Source organism: Papilio machaon, chromosome 25, assembly GCF_912999745.1.
Source record: "Papilio machaon chromosome 25, ilPapMach1.1, whole genome shotgun sequence".
In the NCBI taxonomy this organism is placed as follows: Eukaryota; Metazoa; Arthropoda; class Insecta; order Lepidoptera; family Papilionidae; genus Papilio; species Papilio machaon.
Window position 1 is genome coordinate 5,796,375 of NC_060010.1, and position 26,751 is coordinate 5,823,125.

General features: G+C 34.4%; 2 protein-coding genes across 2 annotated transcripts in view; one reads left to right on the forward strand and one right to left on the reverse strand.

The window, feature by feature from the left end:
• The window catches only part of LOC106714963, a 30,929-nt gene that overhangs the window by 4,018 nt on the left and 160 nt on the right, over positions 1-26,751 (forward strand). Inside the window, exons 2-7 of the mRNA XM_045684147.1 lie at positions 15,803-16,149; positions 19,991-20,130; positions 22,481-22,656; positions 23,521-23,728; positions 24,071-25,396; positions 26,541-26,576. Coding sequence (XP_045540103.1) covers positions 15,803-16,149; positions 19,991-20,130; positions 22,481-22,656; positions 23,521-23,728; positions 24,071-25,396; positions 26,541-26,576 — 2,233 coding nt within the window. The remainder of the gene's footprint in view (positions 1-15,802; positions 16,150-19,990; positions 20,131-22,480; positions 22,657-23,520; positions 23,729-24,070; positions 25,397-26,540; positions 26,577-26,751) is intronic.
• Positions 1,965-3,795, reverse strand: LOC106716280 (protein DDI1 homolog 2). Its single transcript, XM_014509805.2, has one exon. It carries the CDS (start codon positions 3,437-3,439, stop codon positions 2,087-2,089), a length of 1,353 nt encoding a protein of 450 aa, XP_014365291.2. The 5' UTR covers positions 3,440-3,795; the 3' UTR covers positions 1,965-2,086.

The following is a 26,751-nucleotide window of genomic DNA, read 5'->3' on the forward strand; positions in this document are numbered from 1 at the left end:
GTTTGCACTTTATAGGCTCCGAAACTATTGAAGCGATTTGATAAATTATTTCACTGTTAGGAAGCTACGGTATCCCCGGTTAACATAGGGTGATTTCTTCGTAACTATTTTTTAATTCCGCGCGTACGTAGTCGCGGGCAACTGCTAGTGAAAAATAAACAAAACTTTTTACATGTATTATCGTCGAATTTAAGAACAAACAGTACACATTCAAGGAATTGTGATAAAAATAATTATTAATTATAGAAGCACCTTTTATACGACTTTCCTTTCTCAATCCCTTTACACCAAATCAAAACCAAAATATATAAACACCATATATGGTTTATATATAAAATGCATAATAACTTGCACATTGTTACTAATTATAAAGCAACCATTTATCCGACTAATGTTTGTTTTAATACGAGTCAAAGACTTCAAACTGTATAAACACGGACCGAGCAGAATCTCTGATAAAATAATAAACCTCGTCTAAAGAAGTAATATTTATTTACTGTGGATTTACACTGTCGAAACACTCAAACAAAACATTGTTTTCTCTTATTAAATAAAAAAAAAACAGTGATATCAGTCTTTTGTACAACTATTTCGTCAGTGGTAAGCTTGTCATGAGTAACTCAACTAAAGATCTGCAGATCAGTGAACCGATTCACAGATCTACAACAATTTGTACCTGTATAAAGTTCTGCGTTTCGAGATGCGAGTTGTGAGTCACCAGGCACCTCGCGGCTCGTCTACACGCATAGTACATCGCTATAAGCTGTGAGCTGCCAATTAAGTTGAACCGCAGCTCAACGGTCCAATTAAGTGAGCTGAATATTTGAACAAAGGATAAAAATATTGAAATAAAAAACAACTGATGTTATCTATATAAAAAGTTTTGCCCCTCTAAGGCTGTAACCACACGCTTATTAAAAGACAAAAAATGTTTGTATCATTATTTTTAACAGAAACATTAAACATAAATCCATAAATGACATTATCAGCCAGTGAAATATCTTGCTATAAATATAAATGCGAATGTTTGGATGGATGAATGTTTGTAGGTATCTCCAGAACGACTGTATAAATCTTGATGAAATTTATCATAGATGTAGATCATAGCCTGGAAGAACAGATAAGCTACTTTTTTTTGTTTATTTCCGCACAGACGGGCAACAGCTAGTGTAAATATAATTTCTCATTTATTTGTAATTAAATTAGGCAGTGGAATCTTATTATGTATGGGTTTTTGGTAATAAAAAAATATTATTCAGTCATACATTTATTTTCTTGAGTTTCTTATAAATAGGTTTAAACAGAATGTAATAGTTTATTTAACTTTAATGAGTCAGTTCTACTAACCTTTAAATACAGTACTTTTTGTTATTACAAACTAAGTTCTATGGAAAAATACAACATGTAATTGGGTGGTTAATAAACAACTGAACAAAACATATTAGCAAACAGAATTAGATTGCAGTTTAGTAATGTGTTTTCCAATGAAAACCACCACTAAAGGTCCATTCGAACAGATTGTGACAGACCAGATTTTTTGATTAAATACAATTGGGCTTTATGTGATCGAAACAAGGTTTAAAATTATCTAGAGCAAGCGTAAGTAGACATGAAAATAAAAATTAACCTTTTTCAATTGTATAAAGCTTTTTTTTAAAATATGCTCTGCTCTCTGGCTCTGTTTGTGTGAACTGACCCTAAGAGTATAAAACTCTAGAACTTCACTAATCTATTGCTAAAACTCACTGAAGTTATAAATGTATTATGCAAGACAGACATATTGTTGACAATGTTTATATTCCTTATAAAAAATCTATTTACTATTGATAATTATATCTTAATTTTCTATTAGAGGTTAAATAAATATTATTATAACTTTTTTTTTAGTAATTGCATTAACTTAACTAGACAAAATATCTAATTAATGTTTAAAAAAAGAAATCTTTCATTATTTTCAACGGCCTGATATGTCCTCGGAATCATGACACACATTTTAAAATATAAATAATTTTATTCTTAAAAATGAGTCCACCATCCACCAGTATACTTCACACTAAGTATTCACACAAGTACATACATATTACATTTAAAATTTTAATGATTTAGCAAATAGAGCTACAGTAGCTTGAGTTTTATCACCATTGAATCTCCTTAGTTCAACTATAGCCTGTTCTCTTGTGAATCCTAGACCAATAATTTCCTCAACTTCAGTTTCACTAAATGGGTCTGTTGGTAAGATAGTCAAACTTGGGTTTCCGAGACCAATCCTTAAGTTAGGTTGCCCTGTAGAAGAGCTTTGACTTGATGGTTGATTGGTCCCTATTGCTTGCTTCATAATACTTTGGTCTTTACCTTCTTGTAATGATTGATTAACCATTTCGTCATCAGAATTACCAGATAATCTAGCACAGTCTGGTAACTCTGATTCTGGTAGAAATGGAGTCTCCGTACCAGTAGTACCAATGTGTAGAACATTTCTTTTCAAGTCAATAATACATTGATGTCTTTTTAACATATCTAAACCGAGAAGCATGTCCATCGGTTGTTCTTCTAACACTGAGAAAGATGTTGTTAGAAAATCTTTCTCTATTCTCATTTGAACCATATGTATCCTGCCAATTATACGTTGTACACCAACACCCTTAGCTATTCCAGCCCATCTTGTATCCACCAGTCTCATAATATTACATCTTTCCGCACAAGCCGCAGACATAATGGTTGTCTGAGCACCTGAATCAATGAACGCTTTCACGGGAAACCCATTTACATGGCAATTAATATATAACATGACAACGGTACCGAAAATCTCTGGATTATACTCTATAGCCGCTTCCATATTGGCTTCAATATTCTTCTGTCTGATTTCTTCTGCTATCATTCTTTGTGCTTCCGTATCAAATGGATCTGAATTCATCATTCTTATCCGTTGCTGTTGACGCTGTGATCTTGCCTTTATTTGTTCTTGAAGAATAGAAGCAAATGTGTCAAGGTTTCCACTTAGTAATGCATCTGCGAGACGAGGATTGTTTTGCTTGAGCAGTGCTAATTGATCAGGATTTGCAAGGAACATTTCCCTGATGAGTCGAGGGTCTTCTTCAGCGGGGACACTGCCGGTACCCATCGAAGTACTCGCGGTACCGAGAGGAACCTGTATACTACTGAAGTCCAGGTTTGCCAAGCCCTGGTTATCATTAACCGTCATGCTGGAAGGGGACCGAGGTAAATTAAGTAACACAATTACATCTCCATCACTTACTCCATGATCTTTTAAAGATTTCTTGTCTCCTATCAGTGGTTTACCGTTGTGGTTTATTATAATATCTTTGGCCTGAACTCCAGATTCGATTTCACATAAGGCTTTAAAATTCTCCAATTCCAAATCTTCGGCGACATCGATGACGAAAATGTCATCGTTTACAGTAGTAACGGTAACTTTCATAGTGAAATTTTGTTGTTAGCACTTTTTTTTTACAAATGGACACTACACTCTTTGTGAAATTTATATTAAGCAATGACTGGATAAAACATTTTACAAAACGTTTGATATCATTACTTGTCAGTGATAACGCGATCACAAATAACAATAACCGCTGAGTAAGTTCACAATCACAGCACAAGTAGCCAACTTCACTACAGTAGATGTTTTTATAATTTTTTTTCGCTATTTTCTAGACTTTTTTGTTACGTTGGTGCTTGAACTTTCATATAGGTCATTATTACTTTCGATTATCAATTAGTAGAAATTTGCTTGCTATCCTACGTGTATAAATAACCGCTTTCTTCATAATGTAATATTATTATAACTTTATATACAATTATTGCTTTTAAAATCAATAAAATATGTTTTATAGTATAAATCAATACGTAAATGTAAATTGTGAAAGTTGCTAGGCAACGAAGCTTTGCTGTTTCTTTCAAAATTAAAACTTTACTTGAGCGCAATAAGGTTACTTTTGCTCTGTAATCTATTCAAATATGAAGTGATATAAGAATTCTTATATGATAATTCAAGCTATAATAACCACATTGAAATAAGACAAAACCTTTAATGAATATAAGGTTTTAATAAGCTAAAATTAACAGTTATATCTTATGGTTACATTACATACATTGACAAAGACACTAACAAAAACTGATTGACAATGACATTAGCTTATGGCTGATAGTTTCAAGTAAAAAGTTTACATCATTCTCCCGCACTATTTTAAAACATAATCTTTTAAAAAGTCTGGTGTTTTACGGACGCGGTCAGATCTACGAAGTGTTGGCTCCGACGGTGGTGATGATGGTAACTCGGTCTCAAGCTCTCTGCTATTATCAAGTTCCACAGGTCCCGTTTCATTAGATGAAGGAATCTCCAAGTTTTGGTCCTCTGTTTCCGGAAGTGGTTCTGCGACATTATGATAATCAGTAGTGTGTTCATTATCTATTCGCAGATCTACCCCTTCTGAACCCAATGGTGCTAGATGACGATTCGACACCGTTGTTTCTCGGCCATCTGGGAACCGAATGTATGAAAAATCAGGATTACTGTGTATCAATTCAACCTCTTCTACTAATGGCTGATATTTATTTGTACGATTAAATTTCTTCATCAAGACTTGTCCAGAATTTGTAAGCCACGATGGAACAGAAGTGCCGTTAGTAGATCTTCGTGGGTGTCTAAACATTCTTTCATGTGGAGTGCAATTTATGGCTGTACAAAGTAATGATCGAATTGAATGTAAGGCTTGTGGTAATACTTGCTCCCAATTTTCTACCGAAAGATTCTTCGTCTTCAGCGCCAAAAGAATCGTTCTCCAAAGTGTAGAATTCAATTTTTCTACTTGACCGTTACCTTGAGGGTTATAAGCTGTAGTTCTACTAGTGGCAATACCTCGAACATGTAAAAATTCCTGTACTTCGGCAGAAAGAAACGCAGTTCCGCGATCTGAATGTACGTAAGAAGGCATGCCGAATATCATGAACAAGTTGTTAAGGTGTTTGATCACTGTTTTCGAGCTTACATCTGAGCATGGGAAAGCAAACGGGAATCGTGAAAATTCGTCAATTACGGTAAGTATGAATTTGTTATTATTGTTTGTTGGAACTGGTCCTTTAAAATCTATGCTAAGGCGTTCAAAAGCAGCCGTCGCTTTAACAAGTTTTCTCTGGTCATCAAAGGTATTTCGGAAGAATCTAGGTTTTACTTCAGAGCAGGTTCGACAAGATTTTGTCATGGTTCTGATTTCTTCAATGGAATACGGTAGGTTTTTAGAGCGAACCCAGTGAAACATTCTCGTTACTCCTGGATGACAAAGAGCCTCATGCAGCGAGAAAAGTTTTGCAGTACGTGTTTCTACAGTGGCACAAATTCGGGATAGTGCATCAGCAGCATAGTTCTCTTTCCCCGGTCTGTATATGATATCGTATTTGAAAGCAGCAAGTTCCAGTCGCCATCTTTGAATCTTTTCATTCTTTATTTTACTTGAATGTTTCATATTAAACATAAAAGAAACCGAGCGTTGATCAGTTACCAACTTAAAGTGTCTACCAATAAGGAAATGTCTCCATTTCTTCAAAGATTCAACGATCGCGTAGGCTTCTTTCTCTATAGCTGAATGGTTTCGTTCGCTTTGAGTCAAAGTTCTCGAGAAGAAAGCTACAGGTCTACAATCTTGCGCGAGTACAGCCGCAATAGAATGGTCGGATGCGTCAGTTTCGACTGTAAAAGGTATTTTTTCATTAATTGCATGGATAGAAGACTTTGCGATATCATTTTTCAGGCCTTCGAAACATTTAATTTGCTCGCTTGTGAGCGGAAAATTTGTCGTATTAGCAAGTGAGTGGATCCGTTCAGAAAAGTTTGGAATCCACTTAGAATAATGTGCGAACATGCCGAGTGTCCTTCTTAAGGTCGGTAAATCGCTTGGTGGAGGCAAATTAATCAGTGGCTTGAGTCGCTCACTGTCAGGTTTGATTACGTGGTTTTGAATATTATAGCCTAGAATATTTATTGACTCTTGAGAAAATTTACATTTTTGTATATTCAGTGTTAAACCGTATTTCTTTGCGGCATTCACAAAACTTTCTAAGTTATGATCGTGTTCTTCAAGAGTACGGCCACAAATAGTTATATCATCAAGATACGCATATGTGTTTTGAAGCTTCTCTTTTCTTATAATCCAATCGATTGTTCGTTGGAAGCTCGAAACACCATTTGTTACTCCAAAAGGAATACGCCTGAATTGGTACAAATTTCCCAGCGCTTCAAAAGCGGTAAATTTCCTTTCTTCGGGTAGTATAGGTACTTGATGGTATGCGCTTTTCAGGTCTATTAGGCTGAAAAATGTATTCTTTGCCACTTTCGAAACTAAGTCCTCAATGTTTGGTAAAGGGTACGCGTCGAGTTCCGTGAAACGATTAATTGTCTGAGAGTAATCAATCACAAGGCGTTTTCTATGAGTTTTGCTTTTTGTTATTAGGACTTGGGCCCTCCATGGTGATTTACTTTCTTCAATCACCCCTTCTGCTATAAGATTTCTGATCTCCTCTGTAATAAATTCACTATCCTCTTTGCTGTGCCTTCGAGATTTAATAGCAATAGGTTTACAGTTGGGAGATACATTCGCAAAAAGCGGTACAGCTGGTACTGATGCTTCAGCCACGTTACATACTTGAAGTGGATGTTTTGGCCCACCGAAAGAGAACTCTAGCGATGAATGTTCTTCGAGGACGTCATGGCCGATAATTATGTCAGCACAAAGATTTTTCACGATAAGAAGATTCACGTTATCATATGTATGATTTCCGATTTTCAGAGATTGCAAAGTTTGACCTTCTACTTGTGAAGTATGATTAAGAGAGGCCATAGAAATAGTCTGATTGCAGGATTTTCTTTTGAACCCGCATAGTCTTGCAAAACTGTCATTTATAAAACTGATGGAGCTACCGGTGTCGAGAAGTGCTTCTGCTCTTATTCCTCGAATATAAGCGGGTACAGTAGCTTTACGTAATGAAGAAGGTGATGCTGCAGTGATACAAGCGGAAAGATCTTCAGTCCTTTCTACCATAGAATTTATAGGTTTAGAAGAGCTTCTGCAAACAGTGGCAAAGTGCCCCTTCTTGTTGCAGAGCTGACAAGTCTTTTCAAATGCAGGGCAGTTCTTACGAGGATGTATTTGTCCCCCACAAAAGAAACATTTTCGACGTCGAGGATTATTAACAGAAGAGCAGGTCTCGTCGTGCATAGTTTGTGGTTTTGGACAGACTAATGTTGGTTCTTTTGGGGAAACAACATTTAAAGACAGAGTATTGAAGCTTTGGGAGTTGATCTCTGCAGTTTCGAGAGAGAGTGCTTGGTTGTAAGCTTGATCAAGTGTTAGAGTTAAGTTTTCTAAAAGCCTTTGTCTGATTTTATGCGATGATATGCCGGATATGAAAGCATCACGCACGCTATCGTTTTTGTTTGTTTCTGCATCAACAGTCGCAAAGTCACAATCTTTTGAAAGTAGTTTCAAAGCTTGTAAATATGTATCAATACTTTCTTCTGGTCGTTGTTTCCTTGTTGCTAACATGTGTCTAGCAAAAATCAGATTTTTTGGTTTTACATACAGTTTTTGCAGAATAGTGATCGCTTCTTCGTAGTTCGTAGCTTCGCTTATATATGTATAGATATTTGGTGATATATGATTTACTAAAAGCTGAAACTTTATGCAGTCCCATTTTTCTGGCGGAGGAACCGACTGTGCATCTGTTTCTGGAGCGGTCGGTTTCTGCACGGAAATGAAGCTTTCGAAAGTCTTACGCCAGTGTATCCAAGCTCTCGTACCAGAGCTATCTGACGGGTCGATATCAAACCTTTCAGGGCGAAGATATTTGTCCATGTTGCTTTATTTTAGCTTATTAAATTGAAATAAGACAAAACCTTTAATGAATATAAGGTTTTAATAAGCTAAAATTAACAGTTATATCTTATGGTTACATTACATACATTGACAAAGACACTAACAAAAACTGATTGACAATGACATTAGCTTATGGCTGATAGTTTCAAGTAAAAAGTTTACATCACACAGAGATTAATTTGATTTCACTTTTATAGGCTCTTTGTTTTGATGTTACATTTACATAGTTTTTTTTTTATTAACACTGTTTGAAGTCGAAGGCAAAAGAAGTAAGAATACAGTGCACATAGTGTTTGAAATAATGATCGAAAGGTACTCATTAATATTTGTTTTGATTCTCAGAATTTTTTTCACGTAAATAACTAAATAAGACAATTGTTTTTACTTCTAATTAGAACGATATCAAGAATATAATTTAGTGTTGAAGAAAAACACAGAAATAATGGTTTAAAAATTCTGTACGTAACGGAATACTCTTTTGTTAGACAGCTGTCAAATGTCAAACAGAAACGAGTGCAATGCAAATATGTTTTTTTTGACGTATTGGCTATTGCTGGGACCAAACTTTATAAACTGGATTTTTGCGAAATGAAAAAGGACCGCCGTTAAAAAAGAAATTTAATTGTATTGACGTATTAGAATTTATGTTACAAAGGTATTTACCCGAGTAGATAAAGGGCCAAAGTACACACTTTTATGTTTACTATAAAACAAACAATGAAATGGGCATGTTTAAAAATTCTTCAGCTTATAAACCTAGATCTCGGTATTTATGAATTGTATTTAGGGGTATTATGAATTTAAATTAACAGGAATAGTTCTCAATATATTCAAAACATACTAAAATACTTTTAAAAAACATGTCCATAAATTATCAGTCATTGTTTGTTCACTTTTTCTGTGATTTTCACTCAAAAACACATTTAGGTTGAGATTGAGACACACATCAAGAAGGATTGGATTCTATAATTTTTGTAAACAAAAAAAAATTAAATTTACCATGACTTAATGTCCTATGTCCCCATAGTGGGGCATGGGGCGTCCACAGTGCACTGTCAACTATGAATGGTTTGCTTCAGCAAGTAGACAACTTCAAATGATTATCAAATGCAGTATTCTTAATTAATTTATGAATTCATTAGAAAATATCTATAATCTGCTTGAAAATATCACTTGTTGAATCCAATTTAATCTGTTATAAGTCAATGTGATTTTTTTTTCTTTTTTTCATTTTTAGTAGCAACATAGGGAAAAATTTGCAACAACAGACTAACAATATTGTTCATTGTGTTAATTGTATGACAAATTATTATAGTTAATTACTAATCTATATATATAAAAGAAAGTCGTGTTAGTTACACTATAACTCAAGAACGGCTGAATCGATTTGACTGAAAATTGGTGGACAGGTAGCATAGAACCTGGAAACGGACATAGGATAATTTTTACCCCGTTTTCTATTTTTTTTTATTCCGCGCGGACGGAGTCGCGGGTAAAAGCTAGTAAAAAATTTATATAACTTGACCTGTAAAATAATTAGGTGTAATATAACTATGGGTTCTATTACATAATGTACACCTTAATTTTATAAACGTGAATGTTTAGATGGAAGGATGGATGTTTGTATAAATGTATCTCCGTAACGGCTCAACGGATCTTGATGAAATTTGACACAGACAAAGAATATAGTCTGGAAGAACAGATAGGCTACTTATTACGTTTTTTTATTCAGCGTGGACGGAGTAGCGGGCGACAGCTAGTGCTTTATCTATTACTAACACACACACAAAAGTTCCTTCATTCAACCAGAGTACTGCGGTAAGCTTTCCATCAAAGAGAAGCTCAGTTTTAATTAATATTCCCATTAAATCGATGGCCGCAGAGTAAAATCGCCTTTCAATTCCACAGGTAATCCAGATCTAAGCCATTATAAGCGTTCTTTGCGGCCAGTATGACCTAATTAATAATACAGGCGCTTGAGTTGGCACGTCATGCAGTAGACTACTCTTGTTATCGACGTGCCAAATTTAATGCCAGGAACTAATCGTCGAGTGATGGTAAAGAGATTAAATGGCGCAACTTTAGTCGTTATTACAAATAGTACATATAAAAAATCAGTTTAAATATAAAACGATCGTGAAGATGAAAGACGGATATTACGTTATAATGTAAATATAAATATTTAACATTTCACAGTCAATATTTGTGTAGGCCGCCATTTGTGACCTATATTTTTATAAGTTTTATTATCTTGTGTAAATAAAATACGATGCAATACCCATGAGGAACATGTAAGTAGTAATTTTTAACTTTTTTAATTCATGAAGTTTGAAGAGTTTTTAATGCAGAGTTCAAGACGTAGGTACATAAGTAATGTTCGCCCGCGATCATGCGCGCGAATTAAAAAAAAATAATAGCCTATCTGTTCTTCCAGACTATGTTCTACATCTATTGTTATGTATTCTTCTGACAAACATACATCTAAACATTCGCTTTTATAATATTAGTAAGATTATCGCTGATATTTCTGTTTTTTTAAGAGAGAGATTTTTTACAATCGTGCCGTCATTGGATAGATGCACAGGTGGGCACAGTTAATCGAAAAGTTAACTTCGTTAATCGTTAATTCGTTAATTAAAAAATTAACTTCGTTAATCGTTAAAGCGTTAAATTTTCGAAAATTTAACGCAAGTTAAAGTTAATCGTTAACAGTTAACCATACCAAAATTGTACATACTAATTTCACACTTATTGTGGCGACACATGTTTAAAATAGTAATTTGACTATACATTCTATAACACATTAGTATTAGAGACAAGTATGAATGCATTATAGTATATTTCATTACGAATGCGGAAAGCCTGTCATTGCAAAGAGTTCCGACAAATTTCTACCCGAGCCAAGGCGCAGCCGAAGGTGAGGGTTGACAGTTGGAACAAGTTGTAATGACAGTTCCGCACGTGTACTAAACAACTCTTTTTGATATAGTTGCGAAAAATGAAACAATTTAATAGAATAATAAAAACACAATAAACTCAACTAACTAAAATGTTTGAAAAATAGCGCCAACCGTAAAAGAATACAAACAGAGTTAATTTTTTGTTTTCTTCACCCATTCTGGGAAGGCAAAGGGAACTATACCCAAACGGCTAAGTCTTCAGTAGATTATTTTTATTAATATGAAATGAAAATTAAATTTAATGAGATTAAATAAAATTAAACCTAACCTTATTCATTGAATCAAATCATTAAATCTGATATTGTAACAAATTAGGAGCTTCTTTTTAGAAATATTTGCATGAATCATAATAACTTCAATGTTTTTTTTTTTTTGTAAAAACTTCGCGGTTGTTTTTTTCTTTTTAATAGACATTATTTTGACAGTTGGGAAAGAGAATTCACGAGTTTGGAAAAGCTAAAGAAAAAGCACGAGTACAAAAGTGTTTTAATACAGTTGCTCAAAAAATGGCGTATTGCAGGGACAAAGAGCGTTCGGAATGTGGGCTATTACATACTCTTGCTTTTATATACTCGTAATGAAATATACTATTTCGAACCTTCTTTTTCTGTTGGTCACGTCTTTCCCGGACGCTCTGATGCATCACACTTGCACGCGAACTTCAAATATATCAATTATCAATTCGTTCGTTCACCAATTCGAGCCGCCGACAGTCGCCCAACATAGCTGAACTTACGAGCGTGGCGTGGCGCGTAATTTAAATAAAATGACAGCACGTCTCCAAGTTTCTAATTTAACGATTAACGGACTTTTATTAACGGAAGTTGAATTTAACGGAAGTTAACAAAAGCGTTAACACTTTTTGAAGTTAACTTAAAAGTTAATCCGTTAAGCAAAATGTTAACTTCGTTAATTAACGATTAACGGATTAACGAGTTAATGCCCAGCTCTGGATAGATGACGTAATTAAAAAGTAGACACGACTAATGGCACAAACATTCCACAATCGCAGCCCGACACTTGAAATTTGTTTATTTTCGATAAATGCTATTTGATAAATGTGCACTATTTTTACAATGTGTTTGTTTTTTCGGTCTTTTTAAAGTTTATTTTATTTTATTTACCAACCTCTTTCCTTAAAAATGGCTAAAAGATTTGTACCGAATTAAAGTTATTTGTACTTAAGTACTTGTATGATAACGTGTTCAATAAAGGCAGGGCGTAAAGCCCTCCATACACGAGACAATGTAAATCGTCTAAACTAATACTGAATGGTTGCGTAGTGAGAATCCCGTTGCACGCACTCCGTACACACGACGCGACGTTGAGTCATCAATGTCAACTGTATAAATTTGTTCCGCCATCTTGAAAATTGCAGTCACTTTTCTCACAACGATCTTGACAATCAGGTTGCGAGCCACTGTCTATAGCGATGACATATAGATAAGTCGGCGACGCACTATGTACGAACGTCTACGACATTGTATTGCTTAATTTGCTTAGCGACTAAAATCATCAGTTTTCGAAGACTTACGTTGCCTTGTGTACGAGGGGCCTATATCTTGGCCATAAACAAATAAATTTCTTAAAAAAAACTTTCAATAAAAATTCTATTTCTTCTGAATAAAAAATAAAACAATAATAATGATGGTGTCCACTCTGTAAAAAAAAATGCATTTATAAAATATATTTCCAAGTAGACAGACTTAGAAATAAAACAATTGAAACATAACTTGTTGGCAAATGTCGATAGTAAAGAAACGAGAAATAACCGCCTAAATTCTGCGAAGACGTTTGGTCCTTCGAGTCGATTTCGTGTAGTGTCCATGCAGCGCATAAGTGTATGTGAGTGTAAGTGTGACGTATTCCAGACACTTCCACTTGAATTTATATTATATTCAATCAATTTCTCACATTTAATTTACTAATCTTACTAATATTATAAATACGAAAGTTAAGTGGATGTTTGATTGAAGGTATCTCTGGATCGGCGGATATTAAAACATGAAACATAGTCTGAAAGAACACATAGGCTACATAATAAGTATTTTTTTTTAACTCCGCGCTTACGAAGCATTGAGAGCTAGTATCATATAATTGACAAAAGGATAATGTAGGAGTTATATAAGATTATTAAAAGCCCTTCTTGTTAGTTTATTAGAAACTAGCTTTTATAGACTCCGTCCGCGCGGAATAAAAAAAATGCACACAAGATAAAAAAGGTCCTATGTCCGTCTCCTAGTTCTAAGCTACCTCCCCATCAATTTTCAGCGAAATCAGTTCGACCGATCTTGAGTTATAAATAGTGTAACTAACACGACTTTCTTTTATATATATAGAAGATTATCACAAATAATGTCGATAGAGATCTAGTAATTCCATTAACACAGGCCATGGTCGTATTCCCCGATCTCCCTTCGTTCCCCTTTAACATACATCCATACATCTAAGAAAGCTATATGCACCCAATCGATAGAACTTAAACAAGGGCGTGTGTAAATTGCCAGGTACCAACTACCTGCGAATACTAACATATAATATCTTGTTTTGATTCAACACAGATGTAAATAGAAGAATGTCGATTCCATTCATGGCCATCTTTTACTTTTACAGTGATTTTCGAAAATTGTATGATAAAATTAGCTGTCGCCCGCGACTCCGTCCGCGCGCAGTAAAAAAAAACTTAATAGGGGTATGAAAAATAGATGTTGGCCGATTCTCAGACCTACTCAATATGCTCACAAAATTTCATGAGAATCGGTCAAGCCGTTTCGGAGGAGTTTAACCACAAACACCGCGACGCGAGAATTTTATATATAAGATAGCTGTCGCCCGCGACTCCGTCCGCGCGCAGTTAAAAAACACTTAATAGCGGTATGAAAAATAGATGTTGGCCGATTCTCAGACCTACTGAATATTCTCACAAAATTTCATGAGAATCGGTCAAGCCGTTTCGGAGGAGTACGGGAACGAAAACTGTGACACGAGAATTTTATATATAAGATTATGGGATGTTGGTAAATAGGATTTAATGGTCATAAACTCGTGTTGTATTAAAACGTGATCAATTTGAACAGTGCAATGCTGTGTTTGATAAGATTGATTGACATTCGTAGAACTACAATCTACTTCATAATACTGGATGATAAAGATTCAAGGAATTTTATGTAAAGTGTAAAAGTTAAAGAGAACTTGCTTAATTGTAAGTCATATTTTGTTTTTTATATTGAGTTCTTAGGTAAAAGAATTTCGCCAGAATTTAATTCACTTGTATAAAACCTTTTTGGTATATTTTAAATACTTTTTATTTACCTGAGACGTGTTGATAAATTCATGAATAAAGCTTATAAAAACTCAATCCGGTTTTTTGTACAAGAGCAAAGAATCGGCCAAGGAACATAAAAGGTTTTTGTTCAGCGCGGCTGACCGGTCTCCGATCGTAATCTTAAATATAGGTTATGTTTTGTTTACACACAGGTTTAATGTTGCCATGCTAATGGTTTAAAATTCCCTTGAATTTTATTTATTAACAAATTTAAAAATCAATATAATGAAATTACACATGTTTTTAAGCATTAATAAGATGTAAATGGAAAGAAAAATTAATATTCCTTAATTACTTTAGACATATACGACATTTCGAAAATCGTCTAAACGTCAAGCTTGAATAAAAAAGTCCGTCATCATACTCGTGTAAGTTATAAATCTAGGTTATCATATCGTTTAGTATCATTAAATCTTACGTCCTGTTTAAAATTTATCTAACGTAATTAAAAAAATCCTAGTCTTAATAATATTATCACTATACAAAGTTAAACAACCAAAGCAAACAATCTTGAATGACAAGCATTTCTCATTGCTTGTTCTACGACTAAAAATCTAATTAAATAAGATAAATTATGTTCCCGAAACATTCGTAACAATTAGAAATTTCACAATATTGGTACTTGAATATCTTTAAATAATCAAAGATTGCGTGAAAATAACATGACTAAAAATAGAGTGACGACTGAAATGATGGATCTGGAGAAACATGGAACATATTTAAAAAATTGTACATTTATTATATACATTAATCATATTTTATGTCGTACTTTATTCTCAATTATATATAGGTAAAATAAAGTAAAGTGGTAACCCTATTCAAGTGGTTTCGGTTCATTGACCCGCACCGCGCCGCTACTCGTATGTCACTGTCAAGGTGACGTTATTTGAGGCGCGAAAAGTGTTACGTCACATGTCACTCTTGATTTATCGTTCTTTAATAGTCCTCGATTAATATGGATAGGTTTTAAATCAAAACATCTATGCTCAATATTTATAGGTTATTCAATACTGCATAGCAATTGAAAATGAAGTAATATTTAAAAACATAAATTGCCATTGTACGTGATCATTCAGAAATGCTCTTACTGCGGCACTCGGGAGTCAAATATAAAACAAAAAAACAAGGTCTCCTTAGATAAAGTATTAAATCTTAGTGACCAATTCGGCCCAAGTCTGCTTGCTAGCGTTCGATTTTTTTCTACGCTACCGCCTCTAATGAATATCCTCTTTCGTTAGTATTAGTTATAATATTAAATAAACTGAACTATACATAAAGAAAAATAGAATCAAAAACACTTGAAGTATACTTAATAAGCACAGTAATCTATTTTTGTATCGTATATTTTACATCCGCATTTAGTCAAAGTATGGAAGCTAATAAAGGACACATTTTCAATACCATGTTTGCGTTAATGCGCACATCCTTTAATATACTAAATCTCTATTTATTTAGAACTAGTAATTGTCCTCGACTTCGTTTGAATTTAGTAATAAATATATAGTATAGGCTATATCACTCGGGGATAGTGTAGCCTTCCCAATAATTTTTCAAATATGTTTATTAGTTTTCTAGCCTATACAAAACAAACAAACAAATTTATTTGTAACATTAGTATATTTTTTTTTCAGTAACTACTACGTGATAGAAATGCCAACAGATGTGACCACAGTGAGGTCACAGAAACCATTCAACGTATACTGGAATGTACCAACCATGCAATGCAAGTCTAAGAAAATACCATTTAATAATCTTTATGAGAAATATGGAATCATACAAAATGCAAACGATAGCTTCCTTGGGGAAAAGGTAGCGATTCTCTATGACCCTGGTCTTTTTCCTGCACTCCTGAAGAATGAGACCAGCGGGAAGTTCAAGTTCAGGAATGGAGGTGTACCCCAAGAAGGGAATATTACAAGCCATCTTGATGCGTTCAGATCTACTGTCGAGAAGAGTATACCGGATGAAAAATTTGATGGTAAGGCAAACATCTACTCACTTTAAACACGTTTTTTGTTAAGATAAATAGTATATAGAATGTTACTTATTGGAACGAAGTTCCTTATCGCGCGTTGTGAAAGGGGGCTAGACGGAAAAAATTCTTACGAAAAGTTGTCACGACACTTTTTGCTATAGTAAGTATGTTAACGACGAATGAGCGCTACTTCACCATGGCAACGACGTGACAATATATAACGAAAATTCATAGAAATAAAATGTACTTCTTGTGAAGACAAGTTTTTTATTCATAGAATAAACATTGGTTCCTTCACTAATTAATAGAAAGGAACTTCGTTCCATCCGGGTGTCCCTTGACACCTCTCAAGTTTTTATTTTATTATCTATAGTAGTACTACTATTTTATCGACTTCTTTACTTTGCGGATGTATATGTCAATTCCATTGAAAGTTGTAACACCTGTAAATAGCAGAACATATTTGGTTACTATCATTCCATTGGTATATTTAACCGGTGAGACATGACTTCATCATGGTTCGTTAAAAAATTAGTAATTAGCCTATGTGTTCTTCTAGACAACTTTCTAAATGCCAAATTGAACAAAGATTCATCCATCCAAACTTTTGCATCTATCTATACCTATATATAAAAGAAAGTCGTGTTAGTCACACTATTTATAACTCAAGGTCGGTAGAACTGATTTAGCTGAAAATTGATGGGGAGGTAGCTTAGAACTAGGAGACGGACATAGGAACTTTTTTATCTTGTGTGCATTTTTTTATTCTGCGCGGACGGAGTCGCGGGTAAAAGATAGTTTATAATATTAGTATGAAGTATGATTTATATACTGTTCTATAATGAAATATATTAAAACTGTACTAAATTAAATTTGATAAAGATTTCGACAGTAGCATAGTGACCCTTATATCTAGTTCGCGTTTCCTCTTGTTGCAAACCAATCATTATCAGGAATAGACGAAACTATGTTAAATACTTTAATTAAAATAACAATAGTAAGAATATTTGATTTAGTTAATTCTAAAATCTTGTAAATTGGCAAATATTCGAACGCCGACAATTTCTAGAAACCTATCTAGTACGACTAAAGACTAAGTACTTAGTTAGCGTAATTTAATTTAGTGTTTAACTTTTGGGATGAAACTAACGTGCATGCGAGTATTAATGTGGAAGAGATCTGTGTCAGGACCGCGCCATATGGAAGTCCATGGTCTCTGCCTACCACTGTGGCTTAGGACTTGATTTGTGTTGTTAGTTATGTAACGTATCAAAGACACACAAACATATCGACGTCTTTATATGTTATGTTAAATAAACAGTTACACAACTTTATGTTGGACACGTGTATTCGTAATGTCTATACCTACTGTATGAGAACAAATCGACAATCTGTTCACTCAGTCATGAATACCCACGCGCTTGACTTGTTCCCGAAAAGGACTATGTATTAGTACTCATTTTAAATGCCCGTCTAAAGGCTTATAGACATATTTAGATGATCAACTTTAGCAAATTTTAATCATGGTATAACTTGCCTTCTTAATTCTCAAGTACTTTGCAACATCGGCTGTTGCACGTTACGTTCCGACAACTAAGATCTTAAAATTTATCAATCCCAACAAAATTTTTATTATAAAGTAGATCCGATATAATTTCTATAACTGTGTAACTAATGTCTTCCAATTAATGAGTAATTTAATAATGATTAGTATGCAATAAAACAACAATAACGCGAGTACATGACAGAGGCCAATAATTAGATCTGACAAACAACAAGGTCGCTTCTATGGAAACTTTTCACGATCGCGGGTTCATTTCCGAAAAAAATTAGGTTGTTTTGCCAAAGTTTCTCACAGTATTGTTAGCAGTCAAAAATTTTACTAATATTATAAATGCGAATGTTTGAATGTATGGATGTTTGTTTGAAGGTATCTACAGTACGTTTCAACTGATCTCGATGAAATTTGGCATAGATGTAGAACATAGTCTGGAATAACACATAGGCTAAGACGGAGTCGAAGGCGATATCTAGTATGATTATATCTTATTAATATTATAAATGCGAATGTTTAGATGGATGGATGAATGGATGTTTGTTTGATGGTATCACATAGGCTACTTTTTAAGTTATTTTTAAACCCGCGCGTACGGTGTCGCTGACAGCTAGTATTACATAATGAACCATATGTTTAGAAATACACGCAGATTGATGACGTATCGATGACGTCACTGCATATGCTAGAAAGATGTTGATCTGTAAACATGTCCTTCGCAACATCATCGTGTTTATATAACGACATACTGATTCCTTATGCTAACTATAACATGGCTATCGTTCAAATATTTATTTAACAGTTACATGTGATAGTTAAATTTGCTAATACCTAATGGAATAGAGACATTTATTCAGTTAAAATATAGAGAAGTAATCTAACAGATGCGATAACTTTTTTATACGAACATACTTGATTACTTTTTTTTTTTTTTCATTTACTACTTCAGAAAAGATGGGAAACATTTAAAGTCCTGTATAACTATGGTGTTAATTTGAAATGTTCAGTTTTACATCTCACGATTTAGTCACTAAAGGTAAAGGAAATGATAAGAAAAGGGGATATGACAAATAGAACAGGACCTTTTGTTTGTTTCTCTGTCCAACAAAGGTTTTTTTTTTATATTACAAGCAAACGGCCACATGAATTCGCCGAAATTCCGAAGCGACCGCTGCCTATAGACATCCGCAATTGCAGATGCGTTGCCTACCTTCAATCGACGAAAGAGGAGACGCATAAAAAAGAGTATTTAACCTTGCTATGCATCTCCTCCTTCATCAAATCCACCTCCCCTTTCCATCCTTTCCTTATAAGAAAAGGGTGGGAAGGGAAAGAGGACTAAAATTAGGCCTACAAAAAACTTGCAGCAATACTGAAATCTAATGTCAATGACTGCTAAAATTTATCAAGATCTAAGTAAGGTTTTACTATATTGCTAATGATAAGTTCCGTGACTTTTATTTACTTTTGCTTGTTAATTAATTTACTTAGTAGTAAATAATGTATATTATATTTGCTCAACAAACTATGTATACAACAACTGATTTAATATTTGTTTAATTTATAATTAATTTTATGATACAACGACAATTTCTTGTCGTCAACTGGAACGCGGTATTAATTTTTATCTAATAAAAAATACGATGAGTAAAAATAGATTTTTTTACCGTTCACAATCGTATATAGCGCTAACTCTAATCCACTTTTCCTTCTCACCATTTTCTTCTAAGGAAATGGCAGAGAAGGGGACGCATAGGCAGGGAAATATTTCTGTGTGTCCCTCTTCCGTTGATTAAAGGTAGGCAACGCATCTGTAATTGGATGGATTTTGTGAAAGAGGATATGTGTAAGAAAGGGGTAAATTCAGACGGCTAATAGAGATGTATGGAGGAGTAGTACATACTGTGCCGACCCTCAATAGGGATAAGAGCAGATTGATGATGAACGCGCCTGGAATTGCAGATGTCTATGGGCAGCGTTCACTTCATTATTTGGGTTAATTTAGGTGGCCTTAGGCTTGTTGACTACCTTCTTATAATTAAAAGTATATAAAAAATACTATGAAAGGACTAAGTCTAAAAGTTACCAAAAACAGTTGAAACACCGACAAAATATACTGATAGGGATAAACATACAGTTAGTCGGGATTCTATTTTAATTACTACTCACTGACTAAGAATAGCCAAGAGTCACTCTTAAAGCAAATTTAATAAGATAAATACACCCCCCTTAGTGACCAATTAAAGACTTCGATCGCGGCAATTACGAAAGTTTTTAATATTTTTTCAGGTATAGGCATAATAGACTTCGAGTCATGGCGGCCGGTCTTCCGACAAAACTTTGGCGTGCTGGTGCCGTACAAGGACGTGTCTGTGCAAATAGAGAAGAAGTTGCACTGGTGGTGGCCTAACACATGGCTGCAGGAAGAGGTAAACATAAACTATGATAGAGTCCGCTGCAGCATTAGTTGAATGTCACACTCGCCGGTGCAATAACACTACCGCACAGAAGACATGCGACAATTGTGAAGTACTGTGTAATAAGTGTGTGCTGGAGGTCAATTCTAGTACTCTTCTCCTACCCTTCTTTGTGAAGGAAAGGATGAGAGAGGAGTTAGGAAAAATATGTAAAATCTCTGCCACGTAATGCCCATACGTATGAAAATAAATGTAATAAAAAACCGACCGAATGACGTATTGGATTTTTTTTTGGTATCGACTTTAGGGCGGCATTAGAAAGAAAGCAAAGAGAGAAAGAAATCCTAAGAAAAGGTGTACATTCGGCATGTACTGAGGACGAAAACGGAACGCCGATTTTCAATGAAACCTAAAGTTGAACAAAAGTAGTACTTGTTCTTTATAATCTTGCATCTCTGATTGCTCAATCAGTAGAGCCCTAATTAGTGCAACGAGATGGAAGTGGTCTTAATAAAAGCACGCGATCTGTGCTGTCAGATGCATTGATATATAACAACTAGCTTCATAACATATTACACATTCACACAAGCGGGTTTTTAGCGCTGGGATAACTGAGAAAGAGTGATTTTAAAGCCTTTGTTGCTCGAGAGTCGCCTTTGCCGAGTTTTAAGTCGGCGTTAATAAATGCGCTCGTATCAATAATGGCTAAGACTCTTATTAATAATAGTATTTTTTATATTAAAAGCTACTTGAATTGCCTTCCTTTAATCAACAGAAGAGGGGATGCACAGAAAGAGAGCATTTACCCTCCCTATGCATTAAAAGTGTGTGAAGGGCAAGAGGATTAGAATTTGTTCTCCGGTACGCACACTCATCACACTACGCGGAATAATTTCCACTTGAGGCAGCCCATTCGTGCAACAGATCATCATCGTGCATCATCATCTCGATGGCTGGCAATCCACAACCGTGTGGTTTTCGCGTAGCTTTCTACCGCGTACTGCCGCGATGTGGAAAGGTCTGTCCTCGACGGTATTTCCAAACCGCTACGACTTAGGGTCCTTTAAGAAGCGTGCGTATCACCTTCTCAAAGGCCGGCAACGCATTTGCGATTCCTCTGGTATTGCAGATGTCAATGGGCGTCGATGAACACCTTGGTGTTCCCGCTGTTCGTTTGCCCCCTTCTCTTATAAAAAAAGATTACGTTGTTGCTGGCGTCTACCACTGTGTAGAACACAACACGTAAACTGACAACAGATGTCGATACGTAGCTATTATAGTTCAGGTACTAAACGCGGTAATTACGATTATTGATGAAGTCAATTGTTGAGTGGAAACGCGCCCGATGCTAATTGTTTAATTGACTTTTAACCAAACTGTTTTTAGCTTTGTTAATACATCTCAAGGTTGATTATTACAACACTATTATGCTACCGGTCTCGCTAATTGAGCGCTAAGGGAAGCCCTTATTACAAGTGTGCGAAATCGTTAGTTTCCTCTGCTTAAACTTGTATAACAACATGTTATCTATTTCAAAACATAATGAGAACAGACATGAGAATATTCCAGAAACAAGCAGAATCCGCACACAGTAAATTATTGTTTAGATAACAATGTGGGCAAGTTTTTTTTATATTTGTAAAAAGTTTACACAAAAATCATAGAGATTTGCATTGTTATAACACAGCTTTTAATATCTTGACTTGAGATTTAACACGTGACATTTCATGATACGAGATTTTAATTGATATAAATAATGTAAAGTCTACAAAGATCGTAGAGAGATCCTAAAATACTAAAGAGATATTAGAGATACTAGAGAGATACTAGGGAATTCCTAGAGACATCCTAGAGAGATGCTAGAGATGCTAGAGAGATACTAGGGAGTTCCTAGAGACATCCTAGAGAGATGCTAGAGATGCTAGAGAGATACTAGGGAGTTCCTAGAGAGATACTGGAGAGATGTTAGAGAATACGCATTATAAATATTATTGGGTATTAAACGACATAAATCGATCCTGAAAAAAAAAATTGATCCCCAATTGATTGAATGCCGCCCGTTTGTATTTTATCTAAGCAAATTGTATAGACCGCAAATTACATACTGATTGAATTCATTTACGAAGTCATGTTATACTTTGTGAACATTGGTTTCGTTCAGAATGCAATTTGTCGACTCTTTACAATTTGCTTAGGCAAATTGTAAACAGGCTGTGTTCACTATCAATCGGTGCCATACTCATGACTGATGAATCCAACAATACATTGAAATTAAGGATAGTAGAGATTATAAAATTCATAGACCAGTCAGTCTTCTATTCTTCGTCTTAAATATCTAATCACTGTTTTCTTGGTCTTCCAGGCGAAAGATCGTTTCGAGGAGGCAGCGCGTCAGTTCATGCAGAGCACAGTGTCGGTAGCCAAGCAGTTGCGGCCGCGAGCTCGTTGGGGCTACTACGGCTTCCCTTATTGCTTCAATGTCGCCACCAACAACCCCGGCGAGGCCTGTCCCGCTAACGTCGTACGGGAGAATAACCAGTGAGTTGTCCAATTACCTTACTGAGCTATGCTATTAATTATTTTTAGGCTCATATAACTCCTTAGAAACATGTATCCGATAAACTTGTGTTTCCCAAAGAGGGCGATAACGCCTCCTTGGGAGCGTTTGAATCCTTGGAGGGGGCGATAAGGGGCCCAAAAAATGGGGGACATTGAAATTAATTAAAGTAATGAAATTGTGGTTTTTAAGTTTTAGGGCTGAATAAAAATCAGGGGGCTCTAAAATAGAATTAAAATCTAATTTGATGTTAAAATCATGCTCTTTAAGACGTATTGCCAAACTTTGTACACGTGTAATCTGTGGGTTAGTACAATACAACAATAGCCTTAGGATGCTGCTGGGGCTTCCCCGCCACTTTAGCGCATCCGAGATGTTTGCGCATGCGCACACTGACGGCTTTAACGCCGTGCTGCGCAAACGGATAGCTTCGCTTTTACGCAGAGTGCGGGACAGCCCCAACACCATACTAAGAGGCCTTGGAGACAGGTTTGACTGCCCGATTGTGCGACACTGGGTGCGTGCACACGTCCACAAGACCGGCGACAGACTGTCTTAATTATTAGCATCTTAGTATTTATGCGGGTGTAATAGTATTCCTAAAATTAATGTAATATTTTTATTATTTCTTTTTTCCAATATGTGTTACCCAATTGTTACACGAAATAAATAAAAAATAAAATGAAATTGATTTTTAAAGGGGGCGGTGAAAGAAAATAAGTTTGACAATCACTGCGATAAACTACAAATTCTATGTATTTAATTCAAGTCACATGGTATGTCAATACCGTGTTCTAAAACGATAGTGGTGCCATCTAGTCCAAGTAGTTTACTTGTATTTTCAGGATAAAATGGCTATGGTCAGAGAGCACGGCATTATACCCTTCAATATATAGTTCTGTGAACTTAACAAGCAAACAGCTGACGTGGCTGGTGCGGGGGAGGGTGAGTGAGGCTGCGCGTGTGAAGGGTGGGGGAGGGGGTGGGGGAGGGGGCGCCCCTATATTGCCATACTTCTGGTTCAGGTACAGGGACGCCGGATTTATGACTGAGGTGAGCGAAGGAACTGATATATATGTTTTGCTGAGTGAAATCTATCTTATATATATAGTCAGAAAGTCGTGTTAGTTACACTATTTATAACTCAAGAACGGTCGAACTGATTTACCTGAAAATTGATGGGGAAGTGGCTTAGAACTAGGAGACGGACATAGGAACTTTTTTATCTTGTGTGCATTTTTTTAATCCGCGTGGACGGAGTCGCGGGTAAAAGCTAGTCAGGGATAAAATTTGATTGAACATAAGTTTGAGGTTCGATCGAAACGAGATAAATCCTTTGATCCTTTCTTTTATATTTGGTGACCATACTAATTGGCATATTTCTATAATTTACAGCAGGACTTAGACACTGTTCTTAAAACGTTATACAAATCAGAAGCATCAGGCTTCATCATCTGGGGAAGTTCAAATGATGTTAACACCGTAAACAAATGTAATAAACTGCAAGAATACGTAAATAAAACACTTGGACCTGCCATCGCGAAATATGTTAAATATGGTATAAGATTAGAGGACGAAACTACTACTATCACTTCTGAAACTATAACAGAAAATGAAATTATTGGAACTACGATTAATTATCTAAGTAATGGATCTATAGATGTATTTCCAAGTAATGTGACTAGTCAAGATTCGGTGACAAATTCAAATAAAACAATAAATATCAAACTTGATAATGTCGAAATTCAAATAGATCCATTCAAATTTGTACCACAAGGTACATATGAAGGAAATATAGTCCAAGAAGTTGAAGATGAATTAAATAAAAAATCTGAATACAATATATCTGATAACACTGTTGATGACATCAAAGAAATAGACAACAAAGATCACAAATACGACCTTATAGAAATATTTATGAATTTAATGAATCCAAAAAGCAATACTGATATTAAAAAAGATAATTTGACAAGTTATACATCAATACCATTTTTAGCTTATTTTACGATGCCAAATAATACTGAAGTTAATGTTAATAAAAACAATTTAAATGATGAAAATCTAGTAACAATTTTAGATGACGTCACAACAGAATATACTCCATCAGTAACATATAAAGATAACGATTACAATGAAGTAAATACAATATTATATGAATTAAATAATTTAGTTGCCAAAAAAGAAACATTTAATAATGAAAATTATATAAAAACAGAACAAACGACACAAGAAATTCTAACTGAATTAGAAACTACACAAGAAAGTATAAAAAATTATGAAACAAGTGTACTTTTTAGTACAACTGAATCCCAAACATATTCAACAACAGAACTAAATACAGAAGAAAATATATTTGATACAACAACATATATAGAAACTACAAAAGATAATGAAAATATAGAAATATACACTGAAAGTGAAATATCTGATAAAACTGAAATCACTGAAAAACTAGATGAATATACAGAAACAAGTACAGACTTTACAACTGAACTACCAACTTCAGGTCTTAACTTAGAAGTAACAGATGGATATATCAAATATTCAACAAATACAGTATACGAAAATTTATTAGAAAAATCAACAAAGGAACCTTTAGATACATACGATGAAATAACTGAAATATTAGAAGATTCAGAAAATAAAATATCAAAAAATACAAATAATGAACTAGAATACAATTATACAGATTACAGTCTACCTTCAACTATACCTGATAAGGTGGTTGTATACATTTTATAGCATTCCATCGTGTACCTTAACACTAGAACAATGCAGTAACTCTTGTATACATTGTATACACATATTGTTGTCTCTAGTTTGTTTAAAAGAATGAAAGGGATGCAAAATATGTATACAAATGTCACAGCACAAAATAGCTTTTAGATTTTAGTTATAACAATTGCATTTTCAATGCTTTTTGAAATTGTACTTAAATATTTGTACGAATTATTAAAGTAGCCTTCTTCTTTCTCTTCCCACCCTTTTCGTATAAAAGAATGATAGGAAAGGGAAATGGATTTGACGGAGAATGGGACATGGAAAGAGCAATATCTTTCTGTGTGTTCCCTTCTCCGTCCACTAAAGTTAGGCAACGCATCTACTATTGTGGATGTCTATGGGCAGAGGTTGCTTCGCTATTTTGGCGAATCAGACCGTTTGCTCATTTGCCAATTTATGCTATAAAAACACCTTTATAAGTGACTAAGATTTCACAATTCGCTTGCACGTTAAGTGTTTTTCATTGTTATTTATACGCACATGAAATATATTTTTTTTAATTTATGTTAAGAATTAAGAAAAAAAAATCAAATTGTGTTTGATATTTTTTTTTAAATTAAATTAGTTAATGAATCATAATGAAAATAATCATAAACGTTATAGTAAAATAAAGAAATCTGTCGACATTTTTAAAACCATTCTATTCACTAAAGAAACAGTATTTTTTGTTAAGATTTCTGTTCCAATTAATTTACTACAGAACCCAATAATCGATTAAAAGATCACAACAGATTGGTATTTAAGATTACAGTTGAGATGCTTAAACAAGTTAATAAAGCGTTCTTTTAATTCCATTGAAAAGTAAAAAAGGATCAGAGATAGATTATTGGGTCGTACCGTTCATTGTTTAATGTAACTGTAATGAATTGCTTTTACTTTTCTTTAATCTTTATCTTAAGAGTTGCATGAATTTACTAAATATTTTCAATAACAGCAATAATATAATTGTAATAATTTTAACAAGTTCATTTACTTTTTTTTTTTTAGCTTTTTAAATTGACTTTGTCTATGGCTTCGTTAGTTTTTCTGCCATGTTTTTTATCATTGTATTACGTGTAAATGTTTATAATTTTTTTCTGCATAGGTATCTCCAAGCAACGAAGCTTGCCGCCAAAAGGATGTAATATATACTTATATATTTCTATTATATATCAAAGTTTTTATATAATTATAGATTATATAATCTACTTAGTAAACGTTCTTAAGAACCAAGTTAATACTAACCTTTTTTTATCTGTGATATGTTAAATATAGGTTATATAAATGTAGTATTATTGTAAAAATAGTACAATTAA

Bases quoted from the DNA above. Each gene is read 5' to 3' on its own strand.
- LOC106716280 (XM_014509805.2), bottom strand. From the start codon at position 3,439: ATGAAAGTTACCGTTACTACTGTAAACGATGACATTTTCGTCATCGAT.